This window comes from Cricetulus griseus, chromosome 7 (genome assembly GCF_003668045.3).
Source record: "Cricetulus griseus strain 17A/GY chromosome 7, alternate assembly CriGri-PICRH-1.0, whole genome shotgun sequence".
NCBI classification, from domain to species: Eukaryota; Metazoa; Chordata; class Mammalia; order Rodentia; family Cricetidae; genus Cricetulus; species Cricetulus griseus.
In genome coordinates this window covers 13,343,794-13,362,134 of record NC_048600.1, presented here as the reverse complement: position 1 = coordinate 13,362,134, position 18,341 = coordinate 13,343,794, and the positions used below count along the sequence as shown (strand labels likewise).

The 18,341-nt window shown below is 45.6% G+C and overlaps 1 protein-coding gene and 1 pseudogene across 5 annotated transcripts in view; both read right to left on the bottom strand.

The window, feature by feature from the left end:
• Positions 1–296: 296 nt before the first annotated feature.
• Positions 297–14,073, bottom strand: LOC100772213 (annotated as a pseudogene).
• The window catches only part of Slc5a6 (solute carrier family 5 member 6), a 16,906-nt gene continuing 12,243 nt past the window's right edge, over positions 13,679–18,341 (bottom strand). For all 5 annotated transcript variants that reach the window (XM_027424488.2, XM_027424486.2, XM_027424487.2 and 2 more), the window contains 9 exons: positions 18,201–18,330; positions 17,583–17,671; positions 17,161–17,273; positions 16,754–16,821; positions 15,816–15,902; positions 15,502–15,683; positions 15,228–15,331; positions 14,912–15,027; positions 13,679–14,781 (listed from right to left, as the gene is read on the bottom strand). In XM_027424488.2, the coding sequence (XP_027280289.1) occupies positions 14,635–14,781; positions 14,912–15,027; positions 15,228–15,331; positions 15,502–15,683; positions 15,816–15,902; positions 16,754–16,821; positions 17,161–17,273; positions 17,583–17,671; positions 18,201–18,330 (1,036 nt within the window). In that variant the 3' untranslated portion in view covers positions 13,679–14,634. The remainder of the gene's footprint in view (positions 14,782–14,911; positions 15,028–15,227; positions 15,332–15,501; positions 15,684–15,815; positions 15,903–16,753; positions 16,822–17,160; positions 17,274–17,582; positions 17,672–18,200; positions 18,331–18,341) is intronic.

Sequence of the window (18,341 nt, the reverse complement as noted above, 5' to 3'; positions counted from 1 at the left end):
CAGAAGGGATGGTTGTGAGCCACCATGTGGATGCTGGGAATTGAACTCAGGTCCTCTGGAAGAGCAGTCGGCGCTCTTAACCTCTGAGCCATCTCTCCAGCCCCAGTCTAATACTTTTAACTACTGTGTTATATTTAGAGAAAACTTAAGGAAAATTCTAAATACATCTTGATTAGCATATCCAAGTCTTCTCTCTCTTTTTTTTTTCTCAAAATCATTTTATTTAATGACAATAATAACTGATGAGAAGTTAGCCCTGAAAACTGCAGTTGAAGCCTGGGCTACATAAGAAAACACTATAGGGTTTCTTCTGATAAGCTGAGGCAGGATAGGGTATGTGCTGTCTCTTCAGGGCTCTTTTTGGTCTCATTGAGTATGCTGGCAAGAGAAGCATCTGCTTCAGTGGCCACGTCCTTCAACACACCTGGGACAGTCCCGTCTTCTTTCACATCTTTAGGAACTTCTACTGCATATCCTTTGCGAACTAATTCCAGCCCGATATCAAGTTTCTTCCCATTACTGGTATCATATAAATGGGTTTTTGTCTAACTTGAGTTTCCAGTCCGGACACAGCTAGATATCTTGGATATCAATGGCTTCGAGTCAGCAAATGAGTGAGTCTCAAAAACTCATCTAGAGCTTCCTCTTCCCATTGTTCACCTGAGGGGGCGATTTGTGCCAGACTGCATTCTATTGCTTGAAAGGGAAGGCTCAGGAAGCCACTCCTGAGAGCCCTGGGTTCCTTCAGTGAGCAATCTCCATTATTTCCCCAGTCTACAAAATAGATGTCCCAGTTCCCATTTTCCAGGGTACCAAGAATCTGGGCTCGATACCAGGAACCATCTGCAGAATAATGTGCTGCTACAATGTCTCCTACGTGCACAACCAAGTCTTCAGGCAGACTATTTTCATAGTGCTGGTTCATCTCAATGAGAAGTTGATGCAACTGGTGGCTGTGGGAGCCAATGATTTGGATCCAGAACTGGGTAGGGTGTTCATAAGCAGAAATGTAGATGTCTAGACCCTCATCCTTATGGAAACTGAAGTCAGGACTGGGAACTTTAATCATGGACATCTCTGGACTGTTCTGGGCACCAGAATTCTCAAGGCTGTCATTCCAAGGTTCCTCCTCCCAGAAACTTTCTTCTGGTCCTGCAGCAACCAAATCACCAGCACCTTTGCAGCAAAAAACCTAGACGGGTACAAGTGGCATCGAGGGATCATTCCATAAAGCTTCATCACCACCTCCATCTGGCTCCATCGCTGAGAGTTTCAGAACAGCCAGGCCTACACTGACAAACCCCTGGTGATCAGCAGGAACTCCCGTCTTCAACAGTAATGCTGCTGTATATCCCAAGTCTTCTCTTTTACCTCTCAAAAAATCCTTTTGTGTGTGTGTGTGTGTGTGTGTGTGTGTGTGTGTGTGTGTGTGTGTGTGTTTACATTCTATTGTGCTTTTCAAGGTCCCAAAATGTTCTACCACACAGCCATGCTCTTTGTTTTAATGAGTGCCTGTAGCAGGTAGAAAGAAGCAAAAGGTTATCAAGTTCAGATTTACGACCTCTAGCTGAGATCAATTTAGGAAGCCCTTTTAAAACTGTGACACAAGAGTTAATGATTGAGAAGTCTTAGGTAGAGTTAAGCTTCTTGTTAACCATCCCACTAAAGGGATTTCAGCCAGACTGACCATACACACCTATAACCCCAGTTCTTGGGAGGCAAAGGCAGGGAATCTTAGAGTTTAAGGCTAGTCTGGTCTACATAGTGAGTTCCAGGCCAGCCAGGACTACATAAAAAGACCCTGCCTATTTAAAAAAAATAGAGTAAAAAGTAGTTTACCTATAAGCTGTTTGTTTGTTTATTTATTTGTTTGTTTTTTCAAGACAAGGTTTCTCTGTGTAGCCTTGGCTGTCCTGGAACTCACTCTGTAGACCAGGCTGACCTCAAACTCACAAGAGATCCGCCTGCCTCTGCTAACATTAAAGTCATGCTCCACCACTGCCCTGATGGGCTAGTCTTAAAACAATTGATGCACAAGAAACAGAGGAAGGGAAAAGGTGTCAGAGCTCAGGCCATCAAATTCCTGGAGTGTAGCAGAGAGTCTTTGTGTAAACAAAGGTTGAGGTGGTGAGGATTTACTGAACATTTGCATAAAAATCTTTTGGGGGGGGTAGCGATAAAAAGATCTGAATTCCTTAATCTAAACACAAGTTTTTGTATTTGGTTAGGAAAGGCTCATATTTAATATTTCATACAAATCTCTCCTTATTTTTAAGCATTCTTTTCTTCAAATTCACTGTTTTCTCCTAACAGGCCGTCCATTGCTGTTACAATTCTGACGTCATTTAGAAATCAGGTCAAAGATCAGAGTTCCACAGATACTTTGGGCATCTGGCAAGGTGTGGAGGGCACAAGGTCCATGCGTCATGATAACACTAGGGAAACCAGGGATGTTAAGCACACAGACCAGCCTGTCTCTTCAAGGGAGATGTATGCCTTGTTTTCCACCCAGAAGCTAGGAATGGATGTAATTAATAGTCTGGTGATCCGTGCTACCTGTAGAATAGGCCACACCCAAATCCCCCAGACCACCATGTTTAGCCCATACCCATTATCACTCCCTAGACCTTTTTCTTGAGCACTGCTTCTCAGTCAATAGAACCCACCCTTAGAAGAGCTGTCACATGTACTCTGTAGCCTGGTGACCCCTACGATGCTTATACCACCAAGACCACACCACATCCTAGGCCCTTCAGCTATAGAAACCATCATGGTGGTAGAGTTCACGTGTACTCTGCAAAAAAGTTTTGATGTAGTCATACCTTAAGCTTTATTGTGCACATAGTAGTGGGATAATTGTTACCAGGAAACATTCCCCCCCCAAAAAAAATTGGACTGTACTTAAATATGTCTAAGATAAACTGCCTAAGTCAGACTCTAGAAGTTTGAACTAGCACCAGCTAAGTAAGTTGTGTTGAACTGGATTTCCTTCTGGCCTCATGAGGCCTCACTAAGTTTCTGTCTTCTCCCTCTCTTGGCATGGGATTTTCCCTTCTTTCCCCTTTTACCGACTTCTCTCAGAGAACCTGGGACTTTGGACCTGACCTGGTAGAAGGGATGAAGACAGTCTCTCTCCTTGTAGTTAAGCGTTAGATGATGCTATCTAGATGAGATTTGATTGTTTTCTAACCAGGTGAAAGTACCACACAAGGCTTCTGAGGGTTTAAACTAGTATTAACTATTTTTAAAAAATCAGTATTCAGGGCTGGAGAGATGGCTCAGAGGTTAAGAACCCTTACTGTTCTTCCAAAGGATTTAGGTTTAATTCCCAGAACCCGCAGGGCAGCTCACAATTGTCTGTAACTCCAAGATCTAACACCTTCACACAGACACACATGCAGGCAAAACAGCAATTCACATAAAATAAAATAAAAAATTGAAAAAAAGTGTCATTCAAAGGTCTTAAATCCCAGTCAGCATGTTGCCCCATCTGCCCCCAGCCTGTTGTTTATGTTCAGGTGTGACAGAACAGTGCTGAGGACATATTCTTAATTTCTTCATGTGCTCCCAAGCAAGAGCCCCACTGTGGGCACCGGGCACACTTCTCCATTCTTGTGTTTCCTTTGTCAATTTCCTTCTGCAGCACCCTATGCCTACGGACCGAGGAGAGGTTAAAACAAGGTCCAGATGAGGACCCTTGGTGTTCGGTGTTCACAGCCACAGTTTGCGTGTAAGACATATGGACTCAACCTTCTTGGGTTGAGACTATGAATTCCTGCCTGTTTCATTGCTATTTGGTGCCAACATTCCTAGGCCATAGGTTCCATCTCCTATATCAATACTAATCTAACTACGGTGTCTTTTTTGAAGAAATGGGTGAAATTGTTCGTGTTTAATCTGTGTTGTGTGTAGATCCCACAGAGACTTGTACCCTGATGGAGGACAGGTTTGTTTTACTATGAAGCTGAGCTCATGGACAGAAAGTAACCATGTCCTTCATCTCCATCTTGGCTGATAACCTCATTAAGATGAAGGCAATCGACGGGCAGTAGTGGCGCATGCCTTTTGTCCTAGCACTCAGGAGGTAGAGGCAGGTGGCTCTCTGTGAGTTCGAGACCAGCCTGGTCTACAAGAGCTAGTTCCAGGACAGTCTCCAAAACCTACAGAGAAACCCTGTATCAGAAAAAAAAAAAAAAAAAAAGATGGAGGCAACCTTAGGATTTGGCCCCATCTTGCCTAATGAAATAATGATAGTAAATGTGATTTCACCATGATCTTGGTTAATATAACCATATGGCATAAGCCAAAATTGTAACACTCATTAACTCCCTGGTGCCACTAAGCCCTGAGGGGTAACCCCCTTATATTTACTAATAAGGTAATGTTACAATATGGCTCAAGACTGGACCTTGAGGGGTAAGTCCAAACCATAGCCATGTGTTCTGGACAAACACATCCTGTAGACAAAACTTATGTGGGAAGTTTTATTGGAGGAAGGGAAGAGCGTAAGGAAAGGGAGATGGGGAGAGAGACAGAGACAGAGAGAGGCAAAGACCTGCCTATCTCTTCGGAGAAACAGTGGGAAAGAGAGAGGGAGTAGACAGAGCTTGTCTCTTAAAGGGACTTTTTGCACCTGTGTACAGAGCTGCACTTGTCATGAGGCACTCTACCAGGTCCCCAAGGGGTGGGGCCAGGTGTGCCTGGATGATAACAGATAACACCAGACTTTAATGGTGGGTTTTATGTTTGTTTGTTTTGTTTTTCGAGACAGGGATTCTCTGTGTAGCTTTGAAGCCTGTCCTGGAACTGGCTCTGTAGACCAAGATGACCTCAAACTCACAGAGATCTGCCTGCCTCTGCCTGCTGGAGGGCTGGGATTAAAGGCGTGTACTCCCCAGCCCTGGCTTTTAATGGTGTTTTGTTGTTGTCTGTTTTGTTTGCTTGTGTTTAGAGCTATTTTTACATAGGTTATTTCCCCATCCTTATTTATCTTCTGCTCAACTCCCATTTATGGAGGTTTCTTGCACTTGTCAAGACACATCTCAAGTTCCCAGTGAGGGAACAGCGTCTCTTACCTTTGGTTTGTGCCCAGAGTATTTCTGGTCACCACAGCAGTTTCCTTGGATCAGCCTCCCTCCATTGTCAGAGACTTCCAAACACTGCAGTCTTTTGCCTGGAGAATGCCAGAGGCCAACATCCTAGGGCCATCAAAAGGGAACTAACAGCTGGTTGGATGAGTGTTCCCTGGGAGGGATTGAGGCACTCCCTAGAGCTAGGATCCCAGAGAAGGCCCCTAAATTGTTAAAAACGAGTGCAGGGTCACAAAGTAAGAGAGCACCACACCAGCTGAAGTGTCTGGACAGAGCAACAGTGTTGCCAGGAGTGTGTGCTCAGATTAGAGGGCACAGACTGGAGAGACAGGAAGTGCACTTGGTTTTTGTTCTAACTCAGATCTTGTCTGGGGTCTGACAGAACAGTCTTATTTGATTGGCTAGTCTTAGTCTTAAAAGAACTGGTTATAGGGGAGCTGGAGACATGGCTTGGAGGTTAAGAGCACTGGCTGCTCTTCCAGAGAACCTGAGGTCAATTCCAAGCACCCACATGGTGGCTTACAACCATCTGTAGTGAAATCTGGTGCCCCCTTCTGGCCAGAAGAATATATGCAGGCAGAACACTATACATAATAAATAAGTCAATCTTAAAAAAAATACACTGGATAAAAAAAAAAAAAAGGAAAAGAACTGGTTATAGGAAATGAATCAAAAGGAAAGGGACACTGCTCCAGGCCACCAGGTTCCTGGAATATAGCAGTGGGTCTTTGTGTAAACCTAAGAGGTATTAAAACATTTAAATGAAAGTCTTTCAAGGTGGGAAAGATAAAAAATTTTTTGAATTCCTTGTTCTAAACACAAGTTTTATAGTATTCAATAAAAAGACTCATATTTAATAGTTCTTACACAAGAGCTTGGAGGAGAGGGTTTTAATGCAGAAGGACCTAAAAGGTGAGGCAGGAGACACAGAGAGCAGGGCTGAAGTAGAGAAAGAGTAAGGCGTGAATGTGGGGAACCTGTTTGTCTCATTCCATTGCATTAATGTAAAACCCATTTGAATGTGAAGCATGATGCCCAGCCATTGTGAGAGGTGCTATAGCCAGGCCATGTTATAGTACTAAGTCTGTAGGTAGCTAGAGGATTGCTGGCCCATAGCTTTGGGGAGGTGAAGAAATATCCTTTCCAAAGGAAAACAGACCCACCAGAGACCACTTTGAAAGTCTTTACTAGCCAGCCAGTAAAGACTGTATCCCACTGTATCACTGAACCTTTCTCAGGGTGAACTTTTAAGCACACACAAAAAAATTCTGGCTTGACACACTTCAGTTAACAAGAACAGTTATCCAGAAGTGGAGCTACAGAAGCCAAAAGCAAGGTTAGGACATTTAGCGACTTTGCCAAAGCTATGTACTTTAATGGATTAGGTCTTTGTTTTGTTTTGGCAGGTGGTGCTGTCTATGTGCTGAGTTTTTTGGCCTGAATGGTAGTTCCATCATGGAGTCAGTCGTGCTACGTAAAGTCTGGAAGTCTACTAAGGTCTAGAGCCCTGTTACAAAAGGAGGAGGTATTCCCCCAACATTTTGGCCATCAGATTCTCCAGGCAGCACTGAGGCTACTGGGAAGTCAGTCTTCAGAGGATCAGAAAGGAAAAGTCTCCCAAGAAATGGATTTCAAAACTTTACCCAAGGGCAGGTCATCGGGTGATGGATTCATGGAGCACAAGGACAAAGGTGGTCCTTGTTCAAGGGAACAGGAAAGATAGACGAGTTGGAGGGGCAAACGGGGGAGAAAGGAGCAGCACACCACAGCTAGAGAGCTCATATAGCCTAAGTGGTCACCAAATAAAAGCTCACTGAGAAGAAATGATAGAGGGATAGTGACAACACAGTACAGGCCTTTGGCTAGAGCTAGAACTCTAGATTATATTGGTTGAACAGTGTAGCCTGGGACTGGAGAGATGGCTCACTAGTTCACACTTGGTGCTCTTGTAGAGGACCTGGTTTGAGTTTCCAAAATCCACTTCAGGGGATCAGATGATCTCTTCTGGCCTCTGTGGCCATTTGAATGCATGTGATGTACATGCAGTCAAATTTCAGTGCAGGGACAAACTACTAGCCTAGGTGCCTATTTAGCATACCAAAGCAGACCTGTCCCCAGGTTTTCCCAGAACCTCCTGTTACAGGGTATGACTGGCATACCCACCCCTACCCTGAACTCTTCAGCTCTGGGGCTGGGCTGCTCTTCCCCATATAACCCAGACATTTTAACTACCTGCCCCTTTTTGTATCTTTGGCCTCCTAGCTGCTGTGCCTGGTTCCTGCTCCCTCGTCCCTCTACCTCTTCTCCTCCCCCTCTCCCCACAGGGCTCAGCTCAGGGTCATGTTCACGCGGGACTTTCTGAGACTTGTCTTTGCCTCTAGCTATGCTCTCCCACATCTCTGTAATAAACGCTTCCTCCACGAGACCTAGGAGCAGTTGTATTCCTTCCCTTTTATTTATTTATTTTTTTTTCATTCACAGACTAGGAGACGTGCATGCATACACACAGAAGATAAAGATTAAAATTAATATATTTTAAAAAGTCAGTCACCTTGGGCTGGAGGGATGGCTCAGCAGTTAAGAGCACTGGCTGCACTTCCAGAGGACCAGAGTTCGATTTTCAGCACCCACATGGTGGCTCACAAACACCTACAGCTCCAGTTCCCAGCCCCAAGTCCTGTCATTTTAAGGCTTAGATTGTCCTAGATTTTGCCAGTTGGCCTTTAGGTCCCTTTGAGATGATTTTATCATTCATTGAGAAACACTTGGCTTTCTTGCATAAGATGTTCCTGGCACAGCTTGTACTTTGCCTCCAGCCTTAAATAACCTATTTGTCCAAGAAACTGTTGCCTTACTTTTGTCCCAGATTTATTTATTTATTTGTTTACTTTCTTTTTTGAGGCAGAGTCTCTCTGTGTAATTCTGACTGGCCTGGAACTCACTCTGTAGACCAGGCTGGCCTCGAACTCCCAGAGATCCCCCTGCCTCTGCTTCCTAAGTGCTGGGATTAAAGGTGTGCACCAATATGACCAGATTTGGAGGGTTTTGTGTTTTTCAGTGCTCAATAGTATTTAGAGACCAGAGATCTAGGCATAAAGTGTTTATGGTTATTGATTGGAGTGCTATGGAGCAGAGGCGCTCCAGATAGCTATTTTCACCCGTTCATTTCTCTCTGTATGTATGAAATACAGCACACGCCAACATCTCCTGTTCCAATCACCAAATCACCAATTCACTGCCATCACATCACATCTGCCTTTTTTTTTTTTTTTTTTTTTTTTTTGGTAGAGTCTCGTGTAGCCCAGACTGGCCTCAAGCCCTCATGTAGCTGATGATTATTATAAAAGTTATGTATTTATTTATTTATTTATTTATTTTTGTAGACGAGTGTTTTGACTGATTCTGGAAGAGGCACGCCTTTAATCCCAACACTCGGGAGGCAGAGGCAGGCAGATCTCTGTGAGTTCCAGGCCAGCCTGGTCTCCAGAGCGAGTGCCAGGATAGGCTTCAAAGGTACACAGAGAAACCCTGTCTTGAAAAAAAACAAAACAAAACAATAAAAAGAAACTAGGAAAGTTGGAGGGAGCTCCAAAAATATTAACTACAATCTGTGGTGCCATAGTTCCAGGGAGGCTGAGGCAAGGGAATCTTAAGTTTGAGGCTAGCCTGGACTACACAGACATTCTTTATTTAAATGCTCTTTTATATACAAAGTGTATGTATTAAGTACCCATGAGTACTTTTCCCCATGAAATTTTTGTTCAATTTTTTATTTTATTTATTTATTTTTGGTTTTTCAAGACAGGGTTTCTTTGTAGCCTATTCTAGAACTCACTCTGTAGACCAGGCTGGCCTCAAACTCAGAGTTCCTGAATGCCTCCTGAGAACTGGGATTAAAGGTGTGTACCACCACCACCCAGCCAATTTTTTATTTTTATTTTGTTTTACTTTTATTTTTTGAGACAGGTTCTTGCTATATAGCCCAGGATCCTGAATGTTGGGATTATAGGTATGTGCTACAGTGTCCTTTGAAATTCTGGTTACAGTAACACGTATACAATGTAAGTTTTCAGCTTTTAGCACTATGACAAAATACCTGAAATAACCAACTCAGGGTTGCATGCACCCTCTGCCCTCCCAGTAAGGCCCTGTCTCCTATCAACTCTGCCCTACCCTTGTAGCATCCCTACCTGCCTGAAGTTGAAGTTGCTATTTACAAACTAGCCAACAAAGGCAGACTCCCTCCTGAATCATTGTGATTCCCAAAGGACTCAGATAACTCAGCATAGATCCAGTCTTGTGACTGGTAATAAAATCTTGAGAATCCCGAAGTCCAAAGGCCTTGCCCCGGATCTCCCTGAGGATCAGTACTGTTTAAAGAAGAAAGCGGTCACTGCCCACAGCGTCTTGATAGGAACAGAAAGGAGAAGAAAGTTAAATCCCATCTGACCCTGGTAGAGAGCCTTCACGGGTTGGCTTGTTATTATGAGATTAATCGTGTTGTGTCCTCCCACCCAGAGGGAAATCTGAGTCATCCACAGACTCTCCTCCAGCGGCATACATTTGTCTTGTATACCAAAGCAATAAATCACTTTAAATAATCATTTTATAACAGGAAAGGCTGTTGCTTTGGCTATGGCAAGGAAGCAGCAGGGCACAGGCTTGCATGGGAGTGAACTGCTCATCTCAGAGGCTAGGAACCAAAGACAGGGCATAAGCTGGCATCCTACAGTTTCCTTTAAAGGCATACCCTCAGTGACTTAAAAATTCCCACTAAAACTCACATAGAACAAGTTTGTTTGTTTTTGTTTTTTCAAGACAGGGTTTCTTTGTGTAGTCCTGGCTGTCCTGGAATTTGCTCTGTAGACCAAGCTGACCTCAAACTCACAGAGATCCACCTGCCTCTGCTTCCTGTGTGCTGGGATTAAAGATTTTCGCTACCACCTTCCAGTTTAAGCTTTTTTTTTTTTTTCTTAAAATGTGCATGCCTTATATCCTACGGGATATAAGAGGCAGAGGTAGGCATATCTCTTCAAGGTCAAGGCCAGCCAGATCTACACAGAGAGTTCCACGAGAGCCAGGGCTACATAGAGATACCCTATCTCCAATAAATAAATAAATAAATAAAAATTAAATAAATAAGCTATCCTTCTAGTAGTAGCAAGGACGGTCCTAGAAAACACCAAAGTGAATCTGGAGTTGTAGCTCAGTTGGCAGAGTGCTTGCTTAGCATGCATAAAGCACTGAGTTTAATCTCCAGCACTGTAAAAGCTAGGTATAGTGGACACACATATGTAGCCCCAGCAAGCTAGAAGATTAGAAGTTCAAGGTCATCCTCAGCTCCATATCCAATTTGGGGCCAGTCTGAGTTTTATGAAACCTTGTCACCAAAATAAATGCATAAATAAACCAAAGAAAATAGCAGTTGACTGTCCCAAACTCTTCCTTCCCAGCAGCCCTTTAACAGGAGGTTGAAGGCCCTGCTCATTGGTTCAGAACCATTCCCTACCAAGCTGCTAACTAGGCCTAACCAGCTCTTCTTAACTCATTGGTCATGTTTCCTGCAAGGCTTCACCTAGGTTACCATTTTATAGTTAAGGACCCTGCTTGCTGCATTGTCCCAGAATCCCACACCATGTACAACTACTGGCATTTCAGAATCGTTCCCTTTATTCTCAGAATTTTACAGATTGATCTATATTTTGCCTAGAAGATTAAACAAAAACCCACAGGACTTAAATCTTAGGAGAAACTCAGGACCAGCCAGGAGTGGTGTAGCAACCTTTAACCCCAGCACTGGAGAGACAGAGGCTGTTGATCTCTGTGAGTTCGAGGCCAGCCTGAGCTACATAGTGAGTTTCAGGACAGCCAGAGCTACATTGTGAGACCCTGCCTCAAAAATAACAAAGAAACCAAATGACCTAGGAGCCAAGGCGTTAAGTGAGATCTAAGTTGCATCTTGATTGCACAGGTCCTCCCTCAGCCCTTGGTTGGTATCCTGGTAACCTAGCCCCACCTGTGAGTCTTTGATCATCCTCCAATGCCTGAAAGTTAGCAAGAGTGGAGACCCTTAACCTTTCTATGTTCCATTTTGGCAGGAAGTAGCCAAACGGACTTAATGCCTGTCTTCTGAATGATTTTAAGGTCGTAACTCCGAGAAGAGGAATGTTAAATAGTTAGACAAGGGTTAGAAGACTTTGAGGTCACTGATGATGGCCATTGCCTTCATAACTGGCAATGCCGCTCCTTAAGATTTAAAATGCAGGGGCTGGAGAGGATGACTCAGTGGTTAAGAGTACTGGCTGGTCTTCTAGAGGTCCTGAATTCAATTTCCAGCAACCACATGATGGCTCACAACCATCTGTAATGAGATCTGGTGCCTTCTAGCCTGCAGGGATACATGCAGACAGAACACTTTATACATAATGAATAAAATCTTTTTTAAAAAGATTTAGAAGCAGATGGTGGTGGCACACACCTTTAATCCCAGCACTTGGGAGAAGGGCAGAGGCAGGCGGATCTCTGTGAGTTTGAGACCAGCTTGGTCTACAGAGTGAGTTCCAGAACAGGTTCCAAAGCTACACACAGAGAAACTCTATCTTGAAAAACTAGAACAAATGAACAAAAAGATTTAAAATGCTATATGAGGGCCAGAGATATGGGTCAGCAGTTAAGAACACAGGCTGTTCTTCCAGAGGACCTGGGTTCAGTTCCCAGCACCCACATGGCAGCTCGAAATTGTCTGTAACTCCAAGATCTGACACCTCACACAAACATGCAGGCAAAACACCAAGGCATATAAAATAAAAACAAATTATAAAAAAATGCTGTAGGAGAGGAAGTTGGAAATGTCAGGGTTTACACTGAGATCCACTAAGGGAAAGTACTTCTTACTGGTCAAAAGGAACAGAATTGGGGCTGAGGTAGTTCAGTGGTTATGAGCACTGATTGCTTGCAAGGTTGACTTTCGAGTGCCCTCATGGACCATTTGTAACCCCAGTTCCAGATCTCATGCCCTCTTCTGACCTTGGTGGGCACCAAGTATGCTTGCAGTACATGCATAAAATAAAGCTTAAAAAATGAACCTGGTCTTAAATAGATGTAACATTCCCATCTGCCCTGTTTACAATGCTATATAGTATTGTCTCCTCTCTTACGTTAATCTGACTGGTCTTGTCACCTGACCAGGAGACCCCCCCTCAGAAGAGCTGATTTACCTGAAGACCAGTGAAGGAGATGAAGACTATCCCCTCAATGAGGTGATGTACCTCAAGACCCGAAAGCCCTTACAGATCTTCACTAAGGCTGCCTGGTACTCTGAATTCTGACTCAAAGCATAACTTGTCCTTTTCTCATTTTTTCTTGGATATCAGCCAAAATCCTAAAAATAATGCCCTGTTGCTCTAGACATTCTTGTTCTGAAGCCCACTCTCTACATTTTCTTACAGACCTCCATTGTTGAGCCTTACTCAAATGTGTGCCTTTCTTTCCTTTTCAAGTCTGTTTTTCCTTCATGTATGTATTTGTACCACATGCATAGCTGGCACCCAGAGGTCAGAAGAGATCACGAGATCCCCCGAAACTGGAATTACAGATGATCGTGAGCCATCATGTGGGTGTTAGGAACTGATCCCAGCTCCTTTGCAAGAATGTCAATTATTACCACAGAGCAACCCTCCTGCCCTTTGAAGTCAGGAAGTGACTGGGGTCTGTTGGGGCATAAGCCTTGTTCCTCAACAATGGTGGTCAGGACAGCAGGACAGAGTGAAGGATCACACATCTTTAGTTCAGTCACTAGGGATGCTGAGGCAAGAGGATCATGTCATCCCAGGAGTTCGTGGCCAGCCTAGGCAACAATGAGACTTAGCTTATGTTTTGAGATATGGTCTAACTTGTGATTTTCGTGTCTCCACACATTCTGACATCAGATGTGCTCCACTCCAAGTTTGTTTTTTAAAATTACGTGTGTGTGCGTGCACATGCATGTTACAGGATATGTTGAGGATCATAGGACAACTTTTAGGAATCCGTTTTCTATCAAGCTCACAGGCTCCACAGCCATCTCACTGGCCTAGGACTGTACCTGCTTAAACAAAACTTGGGGTGGCTATTGAGACACATGTCCTAGCTTTAGCTGCAAAGGATATGTAAGAGCAGTTGGGCTATGGCTGAACCCTCAGATCTGCCTTGGCCCCATGTTTCTGTCGAGACCCTGAGAACTTGTGCACAGCTGCTCTGAGCAGCAGGATGGGGTCAAGCAGGGGAGGAGACAAGCATGGGAGGCATGGGCAGTATTAATTTTCTTCACTATACAAGTTAGTATTATTTCTCGTTAGCATTCTTTCCCTTGCCTCAACAGCAAAACATCTCAAAAGTAGTTCTTGTGAAGAACAACTGAGGTGGCAGGTGTTAAGATGATATACATCAGGAAGCAATGAGCCTAACTCTGCCTCTCCCCACCTCCAGCAGCCACCTGCAGAGACTGGAGGCCACAAGTCCTCTGCCTCAGTAGATGAAGACACCCACACAGAGATCTTATCTTCTCCAGGGGACAGGTGGTTACTTAAAGGAACACAGAGGCCAGCCACTAGGTCTAACAGCTTTTTTATTCCCTAGGAACAAAATGCATGAGGAAACTCCAAAAGGAAATAGGAGCATGGATGACAGAATGAACCAGGGTGGTCTGGCTTAGGAGTTCAGAGGATAGCACACTGAATAAGGAACCTGGTGAGGACCCTGTCTCTTAAATACCACCTGAGGAAGGTGAGGCCTGTGATGTAGAAAACTTGCCCCCTCTACAAAGCAGATGTTACACAACTGTCTGCTCTGAGACCCAGGATACTCCCTCTCAAGAATCGAGGTAGGCAGCAGATAAGAATGAGAGGGGGCTTGAGTATTACAGATACCCTGAACTCACGTTCAGGTGCCCACAGATGGCTGACACGAAGGGGGAGGGAACCAACAGGTAAGCCAAGGACTTCATGCTTAATGGAGGAGCTGGTCAATCTCACCAAATCAGGCCCTAGGGCAGTTACAAGAAATGTTCCTATTCCTTCCCAAAGGACTCTCTCTGGTCATACTTTAATCAAAAGCCATCCTTTCTCTGTGTATTCATTGATTGTCCAACTTGTATGTAGTTCTGTACCTCTCAAACCTGATCCTAAGAGTGACTGGCAAGGGATAAGGGAAACCCCTGTCACCCTTGCATACAACAGCGTCCATGGAGGTGAAAACATTAAAGATCAAGGTCCTGTGGGTGGTGGCACACGCCTTTAATCCCAGAACTTGGGAGGCAGAGGCAGGCGGATCTCTGTGAGTTCGAGACCAGCCTGGTCTACAAGAGCTAGTTACAGGACAGCCTCCAAAGCAACAGAGAAACCGTCTCGAAAAAACAAAAACAAAACAAAAAGATCAAGTTCCTTTGTTGTGTGCTAGGTCATGCAACCCGCCCTTGCAGAAGACGTGTAGTGACTCATCGCTGTACTGTAAAATAACCGGTGGCTGCTGTCCTGCAGGGTGGACAGACTTGAGTCCCCATCATAGGTCACAGGGAGGTCTCCTGGACAACATAGGTAGGACTGCATGGCTGGTGGGCTAGGCCATCCTCAGCCATCCTCTCTTTGTCCCTGCTGTCCTGCAGCACTCCATTCCTCATCTTCTCTGGACACAGTTTGGGGACCATTGGAGCATTCTGGGGAACACAAGAGCAGAGGTGGAGGTGAGGGTGGACAAGGGCAGAGGGGGCCAGGTAGGCCTAATGTGGGAAACACGGCAGGCACAAGGAGAACAGGGGAATGGCTACATGTGACAATGGGTCTCACCTGGCTGTGGCTTTTCCAGCAAAGCCGCTTCTGGCAGGATAAGGGCAGGAGTGAGAGGAGCTTTGGCAACACAGGATAAATGGTGCCGGGGTTCAGGGTCCGGCCCCGCATTCCCCCTGAAGGCAAAGGTGTTTGTCAAGAACCCTTGGAGCATTTCCCTTCACCAAGGCCCCAGTCCTCCAGCCCACTCTGATGTCAGCAGGGGACAGTGGCTGTTACTGACACTCAGTGTCCCAAGGGCAGGGTTCCACCTCCCCCAGACGGAAAAGTCTCCCTCAGCCCCTCATTTTGCTGTGTGGCAATCCCACACCCTCACCGGTAAGCAGACTGACAATCAGGCCCACAACGATGACTGTGGTGGAATTGTGTGCACTGTACCATAAATAGGACAGGGAGTAGAACCGCTGCAGTCCTGTGGGCCTAGGGTGAGAGCGTGAGGACAGTCATTTGACAGGGCATTTCTTGAGGCACTTCAAGCCACCCACCTACAAGGTCTCAGAACCCAACCTACCCCTGCTTATGGTTTGTGGTAACCCATCCCTTAGCAAGGTCCCCATGAAATCCCGAGGAGAATGTGAGCCCCGCCTCACTTGGACTGGGTGGTGGAAGGCATCAGGGTGGTCACAGTGGCCATGGTCAGGTTGCTGGACAGGAAGGAGCTGGACCCGTTAATGGGAGGGGACACCACGGCAGAACTCATCCTGCTCACTATGCTCCCAATGCCGATCCAGAAAGCCATGGTGAGTCCAGTCAACAGGCCCACGATGGCGCCCTACCCAGAGACAGTAAACTCTGTTATCACAAGGCCCACCACAGCCTTCATACCTGTCCCCAGAACTGCTGAATACCCCAATAGTCCAGTTCTATCCACATGCATATCTGGGGAGCCAGATGAGTCACTCACAAGAGGGTTGGCACAAGGAAAGAACATCCCCAAGCAGAAGAGTCCCAGCAGTGGCCCTCCAACCATGCCAAAGATGCTGAGTGCTGCCTGGAGTTGATGCAAAGAGAAAAGAACACATGGGCTCAGAGTCTTCAGCCTCCATGTCCTGTCAATCATCAGCTGTTGGTTTCTTCAGGGCGGGAATGGCTGTGGTGATGCACCCTGAGTTGAGGCCAAGCTCTAGGTCTCTCTGGGATAACAACATCCTAAAAATGATTTTGGGGCTTTTGCTCACTTGAGAGTCTGTTCATAGTTAAAGGCCATCTAGCCAAGGGGAATTTATGGGACTGGTGAGATGGTTCAGGGGATAAAGGCTAACACCTGAGTTCAATGTCCAGGACCCACATAGCGCAAGGAGAGAACCAACTCCCAAAAGCTATCCTCTGATCTCTACTCGAGCACTGGCATGCAAGTATACATACAATAAATGAATAAATGTAATTTTTTCCGGTTTTGACAGGGTTTCTCTGTGTAGCCTTGGCTGTCCTGGAACTCACTCTGTAGACCAGGCTAACCTCAAACTCAGAGATCCATCTGCCTGCCTTTGTTTCCCAAGGGCTGTATGCACCATTATGCCCAGCTTAAATATAATAACTTTTACCTTTTTTTTTTTTTTTGGCTTTTTTTTGTTTTGTTTTTTTGAGACAGGGTTTCTTTGTGTAACAGCCCTGGCTGCTCTGGAACACCCTTTGTAGACCAGGCTGCCTCAAACTCAGAGATCCACCTGCCACTGCCTCCTGAGTGCTGGGATTAAAGGCGTGTGCCACCATGCCCAGTTTATATGTAATAATCTTTAAAGGTGCATTCCATCCATACCTCTCAAAAAAGCTACCTTCATTTCCCGTTTCAAATATATCCCCCCCATCCCTGCTAAGAGCATCTTTCTCTCTAGGCATTACCTGGAGCACTGATCCCAGATGAGAGGAAATATAGGCCATTCCCAGGCAAATCAGCCCATAGGCAAAGGCTGGGGAGAAATGGAGGGGAGGCAGCAAATGATGTGAGCAACCACAAGAAGAGATAACGCACACACTCTCCAACCAAACCACTCTGTACCCCTAGAAAGACTGGCCTATAACCTCACACCCCAGCCCCAGGGCCCGCTGCTGTCCTTATCGTGTGACCCAGATTCTACGTGCTCCTGCTCTCCCCTCAAAGCAATACAAAGTGGAGTAAGGGCTGTGTGCTTCATGAGGCATGTGCTGAGCCCAGGACACACAGATAAGAGTTACAGAAGACTGATGATAGTGGCCAGGGTGTATCTCAGAATGAACAAGACTTAAGATACACAGAAGAGTAATCCTACCAAGGCTTCGGGAAAGCATGATGGCCCGGGTTTCGGTCAGCTCAGGGAACCAGGGTTGAATGAGGTCTTCCATGGTGACGGTTGCCAGTGAATTGAATGCAGATGATATGGTGCTGCAGAGGAGGGAAAGGATGAGCTGGGTTGGGTCTGAGAGCGAAAGAAGGCAGAACTCAGGACTCCACAGAAGGATCAGACGCATAAAGGTGAGAAACTACCCATCTATACATAGCTCAGGCTATGTCAAAGCAGGTTTGGGAAGTAGGACTTTTCTGATGGAGGATTTGTTCACATAGATGGCTGACACTGTCAAATGAAAGCATACTTTGCAGGAGGCTATGCTGTGTTCTGCCACCCAAAACAGATGGGCACACTGTCCCAGCAGGGCAGATAGACCACATCTAGGGCAAATTGTAGAGGAGTACCTGAGGGATCCACTGAAGAGGCAGGCAACAAAGAGCCCAGGCAGCCCTGGCATGTCCTTCAGAAGGTCCATGACAAAATAGAGGACTAACTGTAAGTAGAGCAGAGCACACTCAGAGGGATGCCCCCTCCTGCTTTATGTGTGGAGAAGCCCCTCTGGACATGCCCTTGCCATTCAGAGCCTGGGGGCATCAGGACAGGGAGCCAGTAATGAAGGCATCTTCTTCCTCAAGCAGGGAGGAAAGGGGCCCTGAAGAGCAAACTATACAGCCCATCCAGAGTCTCCTCTGAGGAGCAGTGTGATGTTATGGCAGCATGCTGCCTACCTCACCAAGCCGTCTTCTATAAAATGAGGCTTTTGGGAAGCTTAGATGAGAGCAGACATGCAATAGCTTCCAATAAGAGGCAGTTGGTACCAGTTGTGTCCCCACACCATCAAATAGGGTGAACACTGATTAGATTTGCTGAGGACTGGAATCTGACAAACTAGACAGTTGGGACCTCAGGATGGCAAAACACTATTCATCTATTTTTTTTCAGTTTAGCCACACAGCCACTCTGTTTAGTGACCAAGACTGGCTTCTCATGAGCATAGGATGGAGCCAGAGAGGCCCCCTCACCTGGTCAGGTGCTGCTTGCTCTTGCTGGGGGCTCATAGTGTATTTCTTATAATAGGCAAACATGACCAAACCAATGAGGGAGCTCATGCAGAGGGCCACTTGCTGGCAGGGGAACACGGCATAGCAGGAGCTGCAAAAGAC